Source organism: Gymnodraco acuticeps, unplaced genomic scaffold (assembly GCF_902827175.1).
Source record: "Gymnodraco acuticeps unplaced genomic scaffold, fGymAcu1.1, whole genome shotgun sequence".
Taxonomy (NCBI): Eukaryota; Metazoa; Chordata; class Actinopteri; order Perciformes; family Bathydraconidae; genus Gymnodraco; species Gymnodraco acuticeps.
In genome coordinates, this window is record NW_022992351.1 from 7,880,581 (window position 1) to 7,899,615 (window position 19,035).

The window sequence follows — 19,035 nt, forward strand, 5'->3', positions numbered from 1 at the left end:
ATTATTGAGGGAGAATTTGTCCGGGGCTAAAGAAAAAACATCCGGGGCTTTACTACGCCAGGCGACGCCCATGGTTCATACAATCATACGTATTGGGATCATTTGTATTAATGTGGACCGGAGGGAGAGCATACATTTCACATGAAGAATATGTTTCTCTGTTGTCCACGTCCATAAAGCAAAGCAACAGCATCAGAGCACGGTGCAGAGTCTCTAGATGAGTCCGTCGTTCTTATTATACATCCATGTTGTAGTCCGCTCACTCCGCTGTATAGAAACCTGTAGTTTCCATCGTTTCCCCACAGCAGCAGACGCACAAAATGACGTCCGCTGGCGCATCATAAACACGTCGGATAGTGAAAGTGCATTCGGATTCTCTAAAGTACCGCAGTCTCTAAGTCCTTTTGAATTCTCCTATCGACTATCCCTTAACCCCGTGACGTTTCACTCAGAAGTCAAGGAATAGGAGATAGGGTTAGAATTAGGAGCTGATTTTTGGATTATCGGAACGCAACCATAGACAGTATGGTTTGACAGCGGAGCGCTTTGCAGCTGGCACAGACAAGAGGCAGGGTCAAGTAAACACATCTTTCCACAAATAGAAATCGTTAGTTTGTACCACGTGATCAAACACGGAAGTGAAATCTACTGCTGCATCAATTTACTATTCAGAGGAAGATCCACGCTTGGGGTCGCATTGTAAAGCATATCACGAGCACAGGGTGGTTGCTACTCACCATTTCTGACTTTTTAGTCGACTTAACTTATCAGAAACCATGACTCAGGCTGAGAAAGAGCAGGACAACGGGAAGGAGAAAGAAAAAGAACGAGACAAGGAGAAAGAGAAGGAGCAACAACGCGGGGTGAAAAGACCCATCGCTCCTCCGGCCATCCCGGACCCCCTTCAGGAGGTAAGAGGGGGAATCCTGTGTCTTATTAATACTTCTTATTCCTATAAAGTATCCGAATATCCTGCTCTCAATCTCTAAAACTCACTATAGCTTTAACGTGCATATACAGGGGCTTAATATCAGTTAGCCTACTTGAACTCAACAATACAACATACTCAAGACAGAATGTACAATTTAATTATGCACAGTTGAATATTTATATTTTAATATGTGGTCTATAAACATATGCATGTGCTATAAACATGTGTAAGTGATGACACTTACCAGAGCTCAGGAGTGTAACGCTTATATGCAATGTTTCAGATACATTTTTTTACTTGGTTCCTGCCTTTTGGTTTGGAAGAAGTTTTCAGTACTGCACAAATCCCTTACTCAAACCATGCATTTAGGATGAAGTGGACGGCTGACTGTGAGCCAGGCTTCTTTCACCCAACATCAGTGTTGGGCCTACTATATTGCTCTGTGGGCCCATTAGAGGCCCACAGAGCAATAGCTCTGTTATTATATGATAATATCAATGCCGATGCTTTGTGCAAGACATGCATATGTGTTTATACTCCTGATTTTCTCTCCGTCTTTCTTTTTTTACAGCAAATTCAGAGCAATTTCATCATTGTCATTCACCCTGGTTCAAGGACACTCCGCATTGGGCGAGCTACGGACACTCTTCCCATTATACTTCCTCATGTGATCGCTCGCAGACACAAGCAAACTGGACAGCCCAAATATGAAGATGCCTGGCTGTTGAGAGATGGTCTAAATGTTAGTCACTCATGATCACATACACCCACGATTCAGTCTTTTAATCTGTATCTTACTCTGTTGTACTCATATTCAATTTCACATCTGTTAATGTACCATCATCGCTTCTACTTCCTGTGCGACAGAAAACAGAGAGTAATGAGCAGAGGCAGAATGGGCTTAAAATGGTCGAACAGGCCATCTGGTCCAAGAAGATGTCCAATGGAGTGCGGAGGACACCGGTGTCCGCTGAACAGGTGTGTGTTATAAAAGATAGAGAACTGTTACAGATACTGTATATAATAGTGCGATATTCAACAACAACAGGATACAACAACATAGTGCAGGTGTAAGTGATGTTTCTCCTATTTGGAAGAAATGTGAAGCACCTTTGGCTGCATGGCTTGCATGTAGAGTTTGAGAGTAAATAAAGCGGTCGATTTAAGGGAATCATTTTAAATGGGTTTGTAGGAGTTACTTATCCATATCAGTGTACAGTAGATTGAGCACACCCCAGTTTAGAGAAACAGACTGAAGTACCGTCACTAAAGCAATGTACTGCTGTGGACAGGGGAAGCAGCAAAACGTATGTGTCCTACCTAAATTATATCAGTTTAAGTGTACGCTACATTCTATATCTTCACCACTCTTAACTTGCAGTTAGACAACCTTTTCCGAAGCAAAACTGAAGCCGTTTTTACACTCTTGCCAAAGCTACCAGACTCCATTTAAGGAAAAAGTTGTTTTACTTCGCGGATGTTTCTAGCCTTTTTGGAATTTGTAGTCAGAATGAACAATTTTAGGTATAATGAATAATCCTTGCGTAGGTCTAGTGTCTAACGCTGATTAAATAATAATTGTTTTGTGTGTGTTAAGGCCAGGTCTTATAACTGTCAGATCCGTCCAGCAGTACTGGACAGCAGCTACAGGGTGAAGTGGACCAACACCGCCCACCAGCCTCCACATCTGGTGGGAGAGGAGGTGAGTGCATGTGACTGATCGCTCCTTTAAAACAAAACATTTACAACTTTATTTCCCTAAACGTCTTGTCTGTTTATGCCATTTTCTCCTTGTTTTCTCTGGCCATACCCCACCCTTCCATCATGTAGGCTGTTTATGTGAATCCTTCTGACTGTTACAACATCCACTGGCCTATAGTCAGAGGTCAGCTTAACGTTCACGCCGGTCCCGGAGGCTCACTGACCGCCGTCCTGGCTGACCTCGAGACGATCTGGAGTCACGTTATTCAGAAGCAACTGGAGATCCCCCTCAAAGACCTAAAGGTAGAACAAAGCTCCTCCCCACTTCATAATATCACCTGCTTCTGAGGAGCAAAGTTGATAGATGGTAGACAATAATGAAAATGTTAACAGACTATGCTGATAGTGGAATACGTTTATTTCTTACATGACTGGTTTCCAGTATTACAGATGCATCCTGCTGGTCCCCGACATCTACAACAGACCGCACATCAAAGAAGTTGTCAACATGCTGCTGCTTAATATGGGCTTCTCAGGTAATTCAAAGCAGGAAACAACAAAAACAAACATATTCACTGTTATATTCTGCCAAAGTCTATTCAGGGTAGTTCAGGAACTATTCAATATTCTCTCTTGACCTTACATTATCTCTGTCCTTTTATGTGTGTGTGTTCAATAGCGATCATCGTGCACCAGGAGTCTGTGAGTGCTACATTTGGCAGTGGGTGCAGCAGTGCTTGTGTGGTGGATGTTGGGGACCAGAAGACCAGTCTGTGCTGTGTCGAGGACGGAGTGTCCCACCGGAACTCCAGGTGGGACCATGAACCACTTTTATGTTTAATCTGTTAATTAGTTAATTCATCATCATTATATTATAGTTGCATCTCGATGCTCCCTTTTACACATAAGACCAATGAGTCCAAATCAGTTAAAATACACTGCACATTTTGAGAAACTTCCCACTGAGACATTACAGAGACTGTAATATTACCTGATGTGTTCTGTTTTCTTGACGTTGCAGGCTGTGTTTGGCATACGGCGGCTCAGATGTGACCCGTACGTTCTTCTGGCTCCTGCAGAGGGCGGGCTTTCCTTACAGAGACTGTCAGCTGTCCAGCAGACTGGACTGTCAGCTCCTGCAGCATCTCAAGGACACCTTCTGCCATCTGAACCAAGTGTGTGTTTGTCATCTGTGGGGGTTTCCGCGACTTTAAAAAGTTTCAGTTAGTCGTTCACACCTTTGTGTCTATTTTGGATCGCCATAGTCGTGCTCAAGAATGGAGAGAGAAATGCGCAGCTTTTCAGATACGGATAGAAATGTGTTTTTCCTTCTCTTTTTCTTAATAGGACATATCAGGACTTAAAGATCATGAATTCCAGACACGTTTCCCAGAAGCCCCAGCTCTTCTCTATCAGGTTCGACTAGGGGATGAGAAATTACAGGTACGCAGGTTGGATAATATGCGTTTCACATTAGCATTGGATCTTTTTTACTTTATTCTGTCTCTAGCAACTGAAATGTCTTTTTATCTATGGCTCTATTTGTGTGTTCCCTCCCCCCTCTTTGTGTGATTGGCTCATTTTGTGTATGCATGTTTCAGGCCTCCATGGGTCTTTTCTACCCGACCACATTTGGCATTGTAGGTCAGAAGATGACATCGCTTCAGTACCGTTCCCAAGGCGATTCTGAGGATCCTCATGATGAACACTACCTGCTGGCTACACAGAGCAAACAGGACCAGGTAACACACATAATTATTATATAATCATTTCCTGAGTTTGAGTCTCTGTGATTTTTCTTTTGTTATTTATAATTCTACCATTTTGTCCACCAGTCCTCCAAATCTGCTGCAGACCGAAAGGGTATTTCCAGGCCGGGTGGGGGTTTGGACGGGGAGATGAGCGCTCAGGGGGGGATTGGGGAGCCCTCTGACCTGGGCAGGGGCTGTGGGAGTGGCGGCAGCGGTGCAGGAGGGATGAAGGGGGAGACGGAGTTTGGGACTGCGCAGGGGGAGTGCCTGATGGGGGCAGGAGAGCTGGAAGAGCCCCCATCTGCTAACCTCTCGAGGAAGACTGCCATCATGAGCCAGTTTGAGAGCAAGGCCCTGGGACTGGATAAGGCCATCCTGCATAGCATCGACTGCTGTGGTAAGGATGGACAGAGGATTCAATAAAGTAAAAAAAATAAACAAGGGGAAAATAAAAGAAGTGGAAAGAGTGTTATGGTCAGTTATTAAGTGGATAAGCATTGACAAAGGAAGATTTTCTATTTTGCTTTCGAGAATAAAGTTGAAATGTTGCAAATAATGTCGAATCGGCAGTATAAGCGCAAAAAGAACATCTCCAAAGATTGACTTTAATCCCAAAATGTCAAGTTTGTTCTCAACATTTCATCTGAGTTTAAAAAAAATCTGTTTTCTCCAATTTTTCTCAAGCCTTTGACTAATAGTAACACTTTTGCATTTATTTTATTGTATTCTCCAAGTGCAGATTAACATCCCTCTTCTCATTCCCCCCTTATGCTTGGCCCTTGAGACTCTCCCATAAGAACATTGGATGTTTTATGTTGCTCAGGATGTCCCGTTGTGGCTCATCTTGTTTTTACTTTATTTTAAAAGCATCGGACGAAACCAAACGCAAGATGTACAGCTCCATCCTGGTGGTGGGAGGAGGGCTCATGTTTCCTGGCGCTCAGGAGTTTCTTCTTCACCGCATCATCAACAAGATGCCGCCCTCATTCAGAAGGCTGGTAGACAACGTGGAAGTTATAACGCGGCCAAAGGTAACCTGGAAATCTCACAAAGTCAGAATAAAATTATCAATTGCACGGGAGGGGACTTCATTTTTCATTCATCTCCATTTATGTCATACGTTGGGCGATAGTAAGATGTGTGCAGGAAGCAGCTCTTATAATGTACTATTTTGATGTGCACGTGCTCTAGGACATGGACCCTAGGCTGATATCGTGGAAGGGTGGAGCAGTGCTGGCGTGTCTTGACACCACCCAGGAGATGTGGATCCATCAGAGGGAGTGGCAGCGCTTTGGTGTGCGGATGCTTCGCGAGAGAGCTGCCTTTGTCTGGTGAAACCAACAGATTTGACTTGAATCTAACACACGGGAGACGTAGAGTGAGCAGCACACGTTAGCTGAGCAGCAGCCTCAGTGCTCAGTCTACATAGGGTGCTTTCAGGCTCAACCCAACATTGAGACTTGGCAGCTCAGAATAAGACAACAGTGTTGTGGAATTCACAATGACTACACTGCTAACATTATGTTGTTCAACAATCTTTTTTTTAATTGTGTTTTACATCTTTGGTTTCATCCTTCAGAAACACAGATGAGGTCGTTGTAACTTTTGAGTCTTGAATTGTGTTCTGTAAATAATACTGCAATGATTCTCTTTAGAGACGTTTGGAAGTATGTAAATAAACCCATTTCACTTCATTCACAATTGTTGCATGTGATTGGAAAAAACCTAATCCACCTTTCTTGGAGTATTGAACATATTGAATTGAAACGCAAGGTTGTTTGCATTACGTCCAACACTTTTAAAACATGGTAACCTGCTCTGCAACATTTCTTTCTATTCTTATTTTAGTCTTTAGTGTGAAAGTATTAGAACAAGACAAACTCGGTAGTAGCATGTTTAAACATCTGCACATCTTTATTCAGACAGAAGGATACAAAACAAAGACAGACTAATTTATGATACCCAGAAAGGAAGATCATAACAGACAAGTCAGTGACACATCTCTCAGTGTGAGAGGAATGTGAAGGGGGGAAACCAGAGAGGAAATAATGTGGATGGCTGCTGTATCGGCCATTCTGGCCCCTACATGTAGGTATTCCCAGAAAGGCGTCAAGAAACTGCTTTTGGCAGCGGCAGCCGGAGAGTAGGGGCTTCAGCACTGTGACATCACCATCGTCCTTTGAGGTTCTCAGCAAACAGACACTGTGCAAAGCCCCGCGCCTACACTGAATGTGTAGGCGTTTACCTAAAGAGAGAAGACGGGGTTTGGCGATTAAAGGCAACGGAGTAATGTTTCCTTCAACTACGTTTTTTAGGCAATTTGTTTGAATAAATCCTTAATGTCCCTTTTGTGAAACAGGCTCCAAAGATAGAAGGTAATGTTTAATTTTTTTTTAAAAATCCTCACCTTCCTCATCCTCCTCCTCCCATTGGTGGAGAGCTGGGTCCTGCACCGTGGTTTATTCTTCCCATTCGTTTTCTGCCACCAGGGGGACCTGGAGGACTGAAAACACAAGGAACAGAAAAGTGAGAACATTAGGAAATTAGGTAAGAGCAAGGTACTACAAATGTTTTTGTTTTTTTCATTTGCTTGCCTAAAATAGATATGAAACATTTATACAAGGGCAATATACATGCCAACACTCTCTTCTTGAAATACACAAGACTCTATGCTGCAATACATTCAACTGCTGCTGCTGCTGTAGTAATCAACAGTGCAAGAAGGTGTTTGAATCTGCAGCTCTCAGGTCAGGACTTCCTTTAGAGTTTAAAATACATGGGTTTTAAACATGGATCCAAAGACAGAAAAAACCAAAACATGGTTATACCTATACAAACAAATCTGAACTAGTTCCTGAATACTGGCAAGTACATGCTACCACAAAGACTGCACTGCCACCATCAGATTAGGGGGACTTCAATGCTCCAGGGACTTACCCTTTGCCATCACTGAAGCGTGACAAAACACCGCTTCCATCCTTTCTCACGTCAGGGTTTATCATCGACTTAAAACTGGTAGAAAACAAAGAAGATCAGAAAATACAAAAACGTTAGTATTTAAATCAGTTATTTGTTTCATGACAAGATACATGAAATAAACATGGCATAGTTAAGATGATGAATATGGTAAATATTATACCAGCTACACATCAGCATATAAATATTGTTATTGTGAGGATGCTAACAAGCCCCTAGGAGATAGCAGTGTGGCTGTAGACTAAGACTTGTAATTAGTTTACAGTTCAACCACTTTCCCCGTTGTAAAAATAACAACGGTAAGAAAAACTTAAAGAATAGAATAGGATAAAAATGACAAAACATTAGAATTGATTAATTTAAAAAGAGATTCAAAAAGATAATTTAATTTTCATTATTTACCAAATATTTTCAGAGCAATGGGCTCTGTTATGAAAGGCTGTGTCTACCCACATGTTTAATCTAGATCACAGTCTCTCCAAATCAAAACCTACAGGAGGAACTCAGACTTGGGGAACTAGTTTAACTTGCGGAAATAATGTAAGCTAAGCATCAACATGTGAAACCCATATTCCTCCAGCTAGTAGAGATATAGGTGGAGAATGAACAAAGTTGTAGTGAGGTTTGATTACATTTCATATATCATACATAATGGCACTCACAACAGGCCGATAAAATCCACTGCTCCCCAGAAGAAGTCGACCAGTAGGGACAGTCGCCATGGTGACTGTAACCTGCTGTCCAGCACCTGACCTGAGATACATAGAGAGGTGGATCAGACAAATACATTTGTGAGGATATTCACATTCAAAACAAAGAGTGTAATCAAGTTAATGGTTTACCCGGATGTACCCATTATCCTAGCATTCAATACAAACAGGCTACAAGCTAAATCAGAGCGACACCGTTCACAACATGATCCCGGGGCTGTAACATCGCCTTATTCCTACTGTAATACAACCCGAGATGATATGCTGACCAATGGAGGGAAACACTAATATATCGTTTTGTTTAAGACCCGCTTGATACATTGAGCAGTTATTCATGCTGCGCAGATCAAGCTAGGCTAGGCTTGCTAACGAGCTAGCTGTTAGTTAGCTTAATGTAGCCTAAAGCTCTGCTACAATTACACATTGTATATTCAAGTGGTTTGTTTACAGTGGAAATGGTTAACAAAGAAACACTGTAGACAAAAAAGCTAAATATTTACTCTGAAGATGAGAAAAAGGTTGAAGAGACAAGGCAAACCACTCACCGTTAGACACGTACACCATCTTTTAGAAAGTAACAACACAGCTTTATCAGCTGTGTTTACAACTGGCAGATGTACTTCCGGTTGCGTCATTCAGACGTTCACAAAAATAAATGATGTACAACATATTGGGGCTTTAAAATACGTTTTGCTAACATACCTATTCAAATAAAAACGAGGCATGTCCTTAAATGAAAAGAGACGAGACTTCTCAGTCAAAAATAATGCTGAATTGTTTTAACAATTTTCCTATGAGAAAGAAAAAACACAATAATCCATTTTAAAAAGAGGTTTGTACCTACTTCCCCGGAAAAATACAGGTATGCATTGATTTGGAGTCATTAGTTCACATGAAACTATTAAAACAATCCAAGAATTTTCAACAAAAAAAGTGGCTGAATTTTCAACTATTTATGAAAAATAGAAGGTGCACTCAAATTTCATTTTAGGCCACATAACATGGACGCTTTTAAAATATTACTGAAATGATCTTAGTTGAAAACATTTAGTAAAATCAATTCATGATTCATCAGTATTCAAAAAGGTTTTTTTTGCGTGATATTCACTATTAGGGACAAGTTAGCAAAGAGGTAAGTGAAACCATGTGGGTGAAGAGTGAGATTCCTCAGTCTGTGAAACTGAGGAAGAAGACGTAGCTGGATCCGGAGTGAACATCAGGTGAATATCCAGCCTTAAGCTATTCTATTATATAACGCACTAGCACTTGTATTGCTGGCATTCACTTACAGTGGGAGCTGCAAACACTGAAGCAAGAGTGAGAAGAGCTTTAACATCATCAAATGCTTTCTGCCAACTACCAGTTTTATATAATCTCTTTAACAAACAAACAGACATTTTTGATTCAGTGTAATGTTTAAATAAATAGTAAAAACATCACATGCTGTATGTTGTCCCACTATCACCCCTGCAGACAGTACAAGCAAGTGCTATATAGGTGAAATGTATTATTCAAAAGCAAAGGGTTAACAAGACCTTCAGTTATCACTCAATGCCTCAACAGTAAAGAGTAGTGCAGGTGCACAACATCTACATTTCAAAAAGTAGACCAAAGTGCCTGATCTGCACCACCCCGTAGTTTACTAAAGGGAAGTTCTGAAAGTCAGAGTTTGGGTTTGTTTTCAAACCCCTTTAAGATACCTTAGAAGAAACGTTATGGAGATACCATGCAGAACCTGAAATGTTGTAAATGTTTTTCAGAATATCTTACGATAGGTGCTGCTTTGTTTTTTAATCAGGTTTTCCTGATACATATAACCTCAAAAAGGCAAAAGCACCCAGCATAACACTATCAAATATGGTAAAACAGCAGATATCACCTAACATTAGAGTTGGTGTAAAGATCAGGAACCAATGCAAATGTGTTGCTTCATTATAAATAATACATCTAGTGTGCTGCATTGATCGATATAATATACTGTAAAGCATCTAAAGTATGTATATTTTAAACTATTAGGTAAAAGTCTACAGTTATGTTTTCTTGTAAACCAGTAAACATTTTTAATTGAAAGCTTGAGAAAAGCCTGAATATACGTAATTCATGCAGAAATAAATAATACATATAACACGCTTTAATAATCAGAGCCATCGCATGACACAGTTGGCAGATAAAGAGATGAAGGCATTCTGTGGTTTTCCATTAACATGACCAATGTGGATTAGAAATGCTGAAACGCAACAAGTTAGTCCTTTTAACTGTTCAGAGGTTCAAGTCCTGTGCTCTCTTCATCAGGTGTGTGTGTACTCTTCTTCACTGATTTGTGATGCAGGATCTATTCTCTTTTCAGATGTGTCTTTGTTGTAATCTTCGACACTAGCCCGGTGTTCAGATATTAAATTGTCTCCCACAGAGATTTGTGTGCCAAACTCTTTGTCACTTGTTTGTAGATCAGGTGTTGTGTTTTCTCCACCAGGTTTCTGTACGCCAGACTCTTTGTCAGGTTCAGTTTTATCAATGTTTTCATCTGACTCCAGTCCGTCAGTTTCGGTCTCTGTTTTCCGACTGGCTGCTCCTCGAAAAATACCAGCTTTGTGAAGCTCTCGCCGTATAGTTTTCACTGAGACAGTGTGAGATAGATGTCTGTTTAACTCTGAGGTTATCTTTGAGGCTGTATACTCAGGGTGCTCATCGACTATCCTCAGAAGTATCTGTCTATCCTTTTCGGTGAGCTTAGACTTGCGCCCACTGTTCTTCTTTGCGGATGCTGTTCGTCCATGTTTGATGTATACAGTCATGACCCTGGAGACTGTTCCTCTTGCCACATTAAACAGCTGAGCAGTTTTGGTGACAGATGCACCGGACAGGCGTGCAGCAACAATTTGGCATCTTTCAAACTCTGTAAGATCACTCATACTACTTTGAACACTGATATGTGTTGACAGTCTCTGTTGGAGCCTAGGCAGGCTGGCCCTGTAATTCCTACGTATGGCTCCAAAGTCCTCTGTTAAATGGGGTTTCCATTATTCAAGGGAGGAGAACACCCACCATTGTGTCTATAAATGCATGAAAAAGGGACAATTAGAAACGCCAGAAAGCAACATTTAAAAATATATCTGTGACACAACAACATTCATTTGCATAAGGTAGATGTTGAACTGTAACAGGAGAACCACCGTGTGACAGCTAACATTACAGAGACATTTAACTTTACAGAACAATAACCCAGCAGCAGATACACAAAGATAACGTCCACGAGCTCATTAGCCCTAATTAGTTGTTGTTGTTTTTTTTTTACAGTTTATTCGCTGGTTTATTTTCCGATGCTGTCATTTTAAGGCTAACGTTTGTCAGGTAATGCCTGCTCCATTAGCCTCCATCAACAACATACGTTTTCAGAACGCAGTGGTACCATTTGAATACAGAATGAAACAATTGGCATGGGGACAGTTTACGGTGTTTTACTTACAGATACAATTGTACAAAGTATGCAGCCTTCACACACCGCTACTTTATCATGGTTTGTGTCCACCGGGGAAAGAACAAGTACTTCCGGCCGGAGGTTTTCAGAATAATGGCCCATGGCAACAGTTGTTCCCATTATTTTACCATATGGCATACCATTTTTTTAATGAGTAGTTAAAAATATAATCTTTACTTAGTGGCACTAACTGTACTAAACATTTTCTAAATGTTTTGATGGTACAGGGGAAAGGTAGACAAACTATGTTTTTTTACATTATTTAATTTAATATTCTGTTCTTGTACATATCCCATATTCTATTGACATGTATACTTTTTGCACTACTTTTTATGTTGCATTTTTGAAGGAGCTCAGGTCAGAATAATTTCATTGCCATCTCTACACTGTAGCTTTGTGCATATGACAATAAAACCTTTGAATCTTTATGTACATTTTACATATATTTAAATATTATAACATAGGGCATCAACTATTTATTTTATTTATGATTAATACCCAATGGGGTACATATGAATAAAATAAAAAAGGTCAGTCCTCACATGTTTTTGATAGCCATGACCCAGACTAAAGGTTAAAGGTCAACATATCCCGACAGATATGCGAATGCACAACTTGTGGTCAGAACAATGATCCACCAAAGGAAAAAGACAGAAGACGGACCTGGTTGAGTACGCAAATGTATTTTCTCTTAATTAAATCATTACACAGTATAAATGCGGCTTTTCACTGTGTGACTTTGTGACATTGGTATAAAATGAATTCTTAAATAGTAATGTGAATATGGTCATTAATAGGTTTAGTTTTGATTAAATATAATCACATTTATTTGGTTTCATTGTATGTACACTTAGATCGTTGGCACTTCATTTATTTGCAAAAGAGAACAAATCTATCAACATTTAGTGATGTTGTCCAAATACCTTCTCCCCTCAACAATAATAATAATAATAATAATAATACATGGGACTTTTATAGCGCTTTTCATGAAACTCAAAGACGCAAAACAATGCGTTGGACAAAAACATTTGAATGCTGAACCCAAAAACAGACAGATGCCACTGGTTTCACAAAACTGAAGTTATTGATTCTTACAAAACTTAATCAAAAGAAATTGGGAAAACTAATATTTGTTCTATATGAGAGCCAGCAGAGGGCAGCAGAGACTGTATGATGAGGAAAATATGAAATAGTGAATGACTGGGCTGCCTTCTGTTTAACAATCTCACAGCGATAATATACTATTTCTCATTTTGATAAGGACCTTTCTGACCCCACGTCACGATGAGCCCTTTTTGTTCCCAGACGCCCCTTTGGTAAAGACTAATGATTTAAAAAGAAACATCCTAAAAAGTCGGAAGGCTGTGCTTCTTTGAAGCAGCTTGTCCCCTGCTTGGTGTTCCTCTATGCTGCTGCTTCTGATGGCCATGGCCTCAGAGTAAAGGTCAGAGGTCAAAAGTTCAGACTAAACAGGGCTGTGCTTCTGAAGGCTGACCCATGCTGAGAGGTCAAAGTTCACACAAAATAGCATCTAGAACAGTCATCCCAAATTGTGACATGAGCTGGTAAGGAGTCTATTAATTACGCGTATTTATCCTCATTTAAATGTGTATTTTTATGCATTTGTAAGGATTCAACTAGAACACATGGTGAGATGAAGTTGTGGTCTTCAGCTTGATAAATAACTTTAACTTCTCCCACTTCCATAATTGTTTTCTTCCAAGGTCAGCACTTATATGTCTCTCTGCAATCCTCTAACCCGTGAACAGATACATGAAGATGTAATGGATTGGTGCCAGTTGTCAGTTTAATGCAGACTAATGTTAGTAAAGCTCCACAGGGAAAAACTCTGCACTTTTTGTCTCTTTTTCCATTGCTCTCTTTCTATCTTTTGACTTGGGTCAAATATCTTTCATAGGTATCAATGCTTTGTGTCTGTGTGTGCCAAGTGTGCAAGAGTTGTCTACCTCAAGTTAAAGGAAAAATACGCCATACTTTTTACATCATGCAAAGTACAGTATTTATATTCTAAATTTGGATACCTCCTGAAAACCGGATCATTTACATTCACGTTATTAACGCTGACAGTAATTACGGCATCGCTATGGTTGACTCGGTAAATAAAATAAAGCATGTAATGCAGGTTTCATGTATTTCCAGACAAGAAAATCTAAGATACACAGTGTTGCGGTCTGACATACTGATTCTTGTACCATAAGCACACTAACAAGATTACACATTAAAGCCTGGCATACTCTCTAAACAACTGAAATGTGTTGAATCTCACATTAGATGCTCCTACATGTGCAGGGATGTGGCCTATTACTGGATAGACTGTTAAATAAATGTGCTTTGGTATGATGACATTTTCAAACCATTCTCTTGTATTAGTATGATAATCAAGTCAGGAAGTTAGGATGTTCAGAAAGGCTGTCATCAGATTGTTACAAGAATATATTTTTTATTACAGCCTGTTGTTTTCAACCTCTTTTGTGAGTTTTCAGTCATTACCGTGAATAGGAGATTTTACTGTTTGTGGTTTTGGTGTGTGTTTTTCTGATTAGGGTTTAACCTGAGCAAGTTAAGTAGAAAAGCAGAGACAGATTGTGAGAGTTTTACAGAGGTCAGAGAGTTATTATTTTTAAGTGGGTGGGGGGTCTCTATGCTTTAAAGCACAAATGCCCACAATTCAGTTTCTTTCAAACATCTCAATACACAGTCACATCACCAGCAGGAGACTTTCTCGATTTTACAGGACAAACATTAAGAAACATACAGCAGAGCAAACCATTTTTCTAGAGAAATTCGGGCTGAAAGGCTATTTAAACTACCTTTGTATATGAAACACAATTGTGATAAAATGTATATCATTGTTGGTGCTTTTTGAAGTTAGTGAATAGTGCTCTGGGTAGTGCAAGATAGTCATAGTGGTAAAATACATTTCCAGTACAAAGTTACAACTGTGGTTTACAAGTTACTCTGTGGGTGCATTTCGGCAGTTGATCCACTTGTTCTGAAACCGTTGCATTCATTTACATTTCTCAAAATGAGTCACTCAGTTGTGTTAAAGGGCCCATGTCATGGCCATTTCTACTGATCATAATTCCATTGTTGAGGTCTACTAAAATAGATTTATACTGTGCAATTTTCCAAACTCACATTGGTTTCTCATACAGCATCTCTGTAAAGTATATGTATTCACCGCTCTCTGTCCTAAACGGCTTGTTGGAGCTCCTGCCCCCCCTCCCTGTGAGCCCAGTGTCAGTGTGCTCTGATTGGTCGGGAAGTTGCGAGGCTCGTTGCGAGGCTCGTTGCTACGATCTGCTGACGATTTCAAAGAATTTGATAGCACTCTGAAATCGCTGTGTACTCTGAAATGTACACACTCATACATTCACATTTTACATACAGGTGTGCATGCAAACACTATGAATTGCAGGTCACACACACACACACACACACACACACACACACACACACACACACACACACACACACACACACACACACACACACACACACACACACACACACACACACACACACACACACACACACACACACACACACACACACACACACACACACACACACACACACACACACACACACACACACACACACACACACACACACAGTCCCCATTTGCTATTGTTCCTCCACTTAGACTGTGTTTTCACAAGGCTTTAATGGGTGAGTCCATTAGTGTTGAATACTTTTCACACCCCTTGGCCTAAAGTTGGAAGGTCCTCTCAAAATAAGGAGATCTCTCAACACGGTCACCCCTTTACATGATGGAATATATGGAAACAAGTTCAAACATTTGGAGTCCCATCCGAAACAAGACAAGCAACTTCGCTTCAAAGTTTTAAGAAAAGCTAAAACTGAATTTAACCTTTTTTAAAACGAAAGTATTATATTCTAGTATTTCATATATATTTGCTATATCTCATACTATTTACATATATGTAATTGTTCTTTTATTTGTATACAATACCTATGTTAATGATTCTGCCTCATGGTGGCCATGGTGCTTTACAAACAAATATTTGAAATTAATTGGTTTTAATTTTGATTTATTATAATTTAGACTTTTAATATAATCCTATCTAATCTTATTTTACTTTTACAGCTTCTCTCTCCTGGTCTGCGTTTTACATCATATTTTTTTAAACAGGCAAATACAAGTCACGTTTAAGAGTATGGGATGTTAAAATATACTTCTTTATAGGAGAATAAGGGAAAATGGGTTGTTGACAGTGTATGAGTCTGTGCACACACGGACATTAACACATTAGCTACTAATAAGATAATCATGTGTCCTCACATAGGAAACACACACCAACACATAAAGTATATGTGTGTGGGCATGGCTAGGTTTTGGCTTTAAAGTGAGATTATTTGTCTAGTCTAATAGAGAAGGGAATGGAAAAATAAGCAACAAGGAGAACATGATGAGGAGCAGAGAGGAATGTTAGCAGACTGTTGGGTTTTCTTTCTTTCTTTCATTAAACTCTTTCCCCTCCCTAGTTCATTAGTCAGTTTATTGAACATGTCAGAAACAAAAACATACAACAATAATATATATATTCTCTTTTTTCCCCTTTTTTTTCTCACTCTAATTAATAATTATAACAAAGTACAAATAATTAAAAAAAAACAATAATAATAATTCTCAAATAGTCTGTTCAACAGGGGCAAGAAGAAGCTTAAACAAACTTTTCTGGTCCTACCCCCTCTAGCATATATTTGTCTTATAAATAAAACATTAGGTCATCGTCATCAGCGACATGTTTGTCTTGTTAATTTGTTTGCTTTTTTACAAAACAATCAGAAATAAATTACCTTTACAATTACAAGAAATAACAACAAATGGGATTTTACAGGTCCTGTTCATAACCATTAATGATTTGGCTCCTAAATAATTCAGGGTCAATATCCTTTTCAATGTCTTGTGATTTATGTTCCGTGTATTTGAAACATTTCAAGTCCAGTTTTTCATATTCAGCAGGTGAGTGGTTTTTGTCCAAGCTTATCATGGGTGTTCTTAGTGTGTTCATTTCAGTGTGTAGCTATTCAGTTAGGCCTACCTTATGTTGATTTTGATGTTCCATTCCTCAAACTGATCTAGCTCGGTGATTTCCCGGATAATGAGAATTTTCGCCATCTCTGCTGTTGATCCATTTAGTTTGATACATTTTTTACAATTTGTCGACCATGTTGCTTGAATCTTGTTTTGTTTCCTTAGTATACGTGCTCTCCTTGCGATGTCCGCGTTCTTCTTCGTAAGGTGTTCGTTAATGTAAACATTGGTCCCTTTTAGTTTCCTTCCTTGTCTGAGGAGTGCATATTATTATTACCGCAGCTAAGTGGACTTCAGCTGTTAATGGTTTTTGGAGATTAGATATGAGACGTCACTTGGCTGCTCTGTGTTTCTCGACTTAATATTTGGCTGCAACTGATAAGAGGAAAGAAAGGAAACTGCCTGAAGGGATTGGGACTGGGCTCTGTGTATATACAAGGCTGGATAATGATGGCCTATAGGAAACAGTGGACAACTGATTAAACAAATTAAGAAGGGGAGAATCAACAGTTAGAAACAGAAGGAGTAAATGTTGTGCTTCTTGTCTTTTCTATGTGAATGTATGTACCTAGGGCTGGGATTGTTGGTGTTAATCTTATCAAATAACTGTGTATTGCTGCCTAGGGCCTGTGCTTTGTCTTTTTTTCAACAAACCCAATTAATTCAAAGAACAAATCCCAAATATAAAGTTTTCGTTTGAAGTTAAACGTAAGTGAAAAAAATGGCTCCCACTTAAAATTCCACATAGTAAAAGTACAAACATATTATCAACAAAATGTGTAAAATCTCAAAAGATGGAAAACTACTAGCACACAGTATTTGTGTAGTTTGCAATTTTTAATTGTTGTTGCTGTCTTTAGTACTTCATTTAATTCTTGATTTTCTTTTTAACGTTTTACTTTGTATTTTATTGTTCTGTGTAATGTAGCTAACTGGGCAAATGGAAGGATTGAGTTAAAAAAAAAAGGTGAAAGTAAATGTGCAGCATTCTGAGGAGAGGCAGTGTATGGTATTACACCATGAATTTTCTTTTAGAGACAAATCAGTATGTGGTGGGTGACTGACAAGATAAGTTAATTTGAGTCAGAAGTGTAATTAAATATCTCTACTCACATCACTCAGTCTCTCAATCTCATCTTCTCTGTCATGCCATTCATGTATCCTTCTGTTTTTTTCACGCTCTTGATTGTTAATAATCTCGTTCTTGTCTCTCCATCATCATCACCGGTTAGCAACCCCCCCCAACGCTCCAGCAGTGACACATGACCTGAAAGCCATCGGAATGATCAGGCCTGCCGTTATCTTCTCATATAGGTTACTACCTTGTGTGTGTGTGTGTATGTGCGTGTGTGGTTGTGCGTGTGCGTGTGTTTGTGCGTGTGTGTGTGTTTGCTGGCAGACTGATGGAGGTGATATGAATATTCAGGAACAAAGAAAGCCTTCTCTGTGGGATTAGAGAATCAGACGACACATCAGCCTGACATTCCACAGAGTCTCATGGACTCTGCGTTCAAACATCTATCTGTAGCTTAGACACAGCTGTGAGTGAAATATCTCCTTGAGGAAATTCACTCACATATACAGTACAGTGCCTTTGTCAATATTAATGTTGTTCTAGGAAACATTTCAACCTGTGAAAATAACAAACACATAAGGAGAGCGAGATAAATGGGGGAGGTGGAAGTGAAGAAGACGGAAGTGAAAGTGAGAGAGTTGAGGGAGGTGAGACCTGCCCCAGTTAACTCGGTCGATAGGCGTTAGAGACACTTCACTCCTCACCCGTCAGATGCTGTAAGAGGAGAGAGTGTTATTTTTAACTGCTACTGATCTGGAAACAAACACAACCTTGAAGCATCAGAATAGCATTAAAAAAACGTCAATTTATATTAAAATGTTTATGTCTATATGAAGTACTTTGTTGCACTTTTTTTAATAGGTTTTTATTTCTGTTTCCAGATCAACAATTCTCGCTTTTTTATTACCCTGAGCACATTTTTGAGGAATAATACCTACTAATGAAAGCTTTAGCGCAAGTTCAATAAGGAAGACCTAACACGAGTCACTTACACGTCACTCTATGGCTCCCTTCCCCCCTCATTAAATACGAGGGCGTCACCCCTCAGCAGCCAATCGCTGCACATGCTAAATTCCTTAAATGCCTGCTCTTCCTCCCTGTCAGTTGTCATTGCAGATGATCACACGCAATGGTAGTTGCAATACAATACTCCTTCTCGTGAGAAAAACCGTAAGAAACAACTAGCTCAAGATGTCCAACTCGGACAATTCGGAACACGAACCTTCTCTGGAAGTCTCCGATCCCGGTTCGGCTCCCCACAGCGGCTTATCAACAGAGGCAGACTTCCTCATCGCCCGGCTCCTGCAGCAGGGCTTTCCCACAGCCCCAG

The 19,035-nt window shown here is 39.7% G+C and overlaps 2 protein-coding genes and 1 long non-coding RNA gene across 3 annotated transcripts; 1 reads left to right on the forward strand and 2 right to left on the reverse strand.

Annotated features, from left to right (window-relative positions):
- Positions 1 to 418: 418 nt before the first annotated feature.
- On the forward strand, positions 419 to 6,079 carry actr8 (actin related protein 8). The gene is made up of 13 exons (XM_034209589.1): positions 419 to 911; positions 1,503 to 1,673; positions 1,799 to 1,909; positions 2,529 to 2,633; positions 2,762 to 2,935; positions 3,075 to 3,168; positions 3,312 to 3,444; positions 3,654 to 3,807; positions 3,980 to 4,075; positions 4,234 to 4,374; positions 4,468 to 4,780; positions 5,251 to 5,414; positions 5,575 to 6,079. Exons 1-13 carry the CDS (start codon positions 777 to 779, stop codon positions 5,716 to 5,718), a joined length of 1,935 nt encoding a protein of 644 aa, XP_034065480.1. The 5' UTR covers positions 419 to 776; the 3' UTR covers positions 5,719 to 6,079.
- A 194-nt stretch (positions 6,080 to 6,273) lies between these two features.
- selenok (selenoprotein K) lies at positions 6,274 to 8,736 on the reverse strand. The gene is made up of 5 exons (XM_034209590.1): positions 8,615 to 8,736; positions 8,022 to 8,112; positions 7,321 to 7,395; positions 6,791 to 6,886; positions 6,274 to 6,628 (listed from the first exon to the last, which is right to left on the reverse strand). The coding sequence occupies exons 1-4, from the start codon at positions 8,631 to 8,633 to the stop codon at positions 6,796 to 6,798; spliced, it is 276 nt and encodes a 91-aa protein (XP_034065481.1). The 5' UTR covers positions 8,634 to 8,736; the 3' UTR covers positions 6,274 to 6,628; positions 6,791 to 6,795.
- A 1,449-nt stretch (positions 8,737 to 10,185) lies between these two features.
- LOC117542018 lies at positions 10,186 to 11,601 on the reverse strand. Its single transcript, XR_004568364.1, has 2 exons — positions 11,536 to 11,601; positions 10,186 to 11,122 (listed from the first exon to the last, which is right to left on the reverse strand). It is a non-coding gene; the product is annotated as an uncharacterized LOC117542018 (long non-coding RNA).
- Positions 11,602 to 19,035: the final 7,434 nt, after the last annotated feature.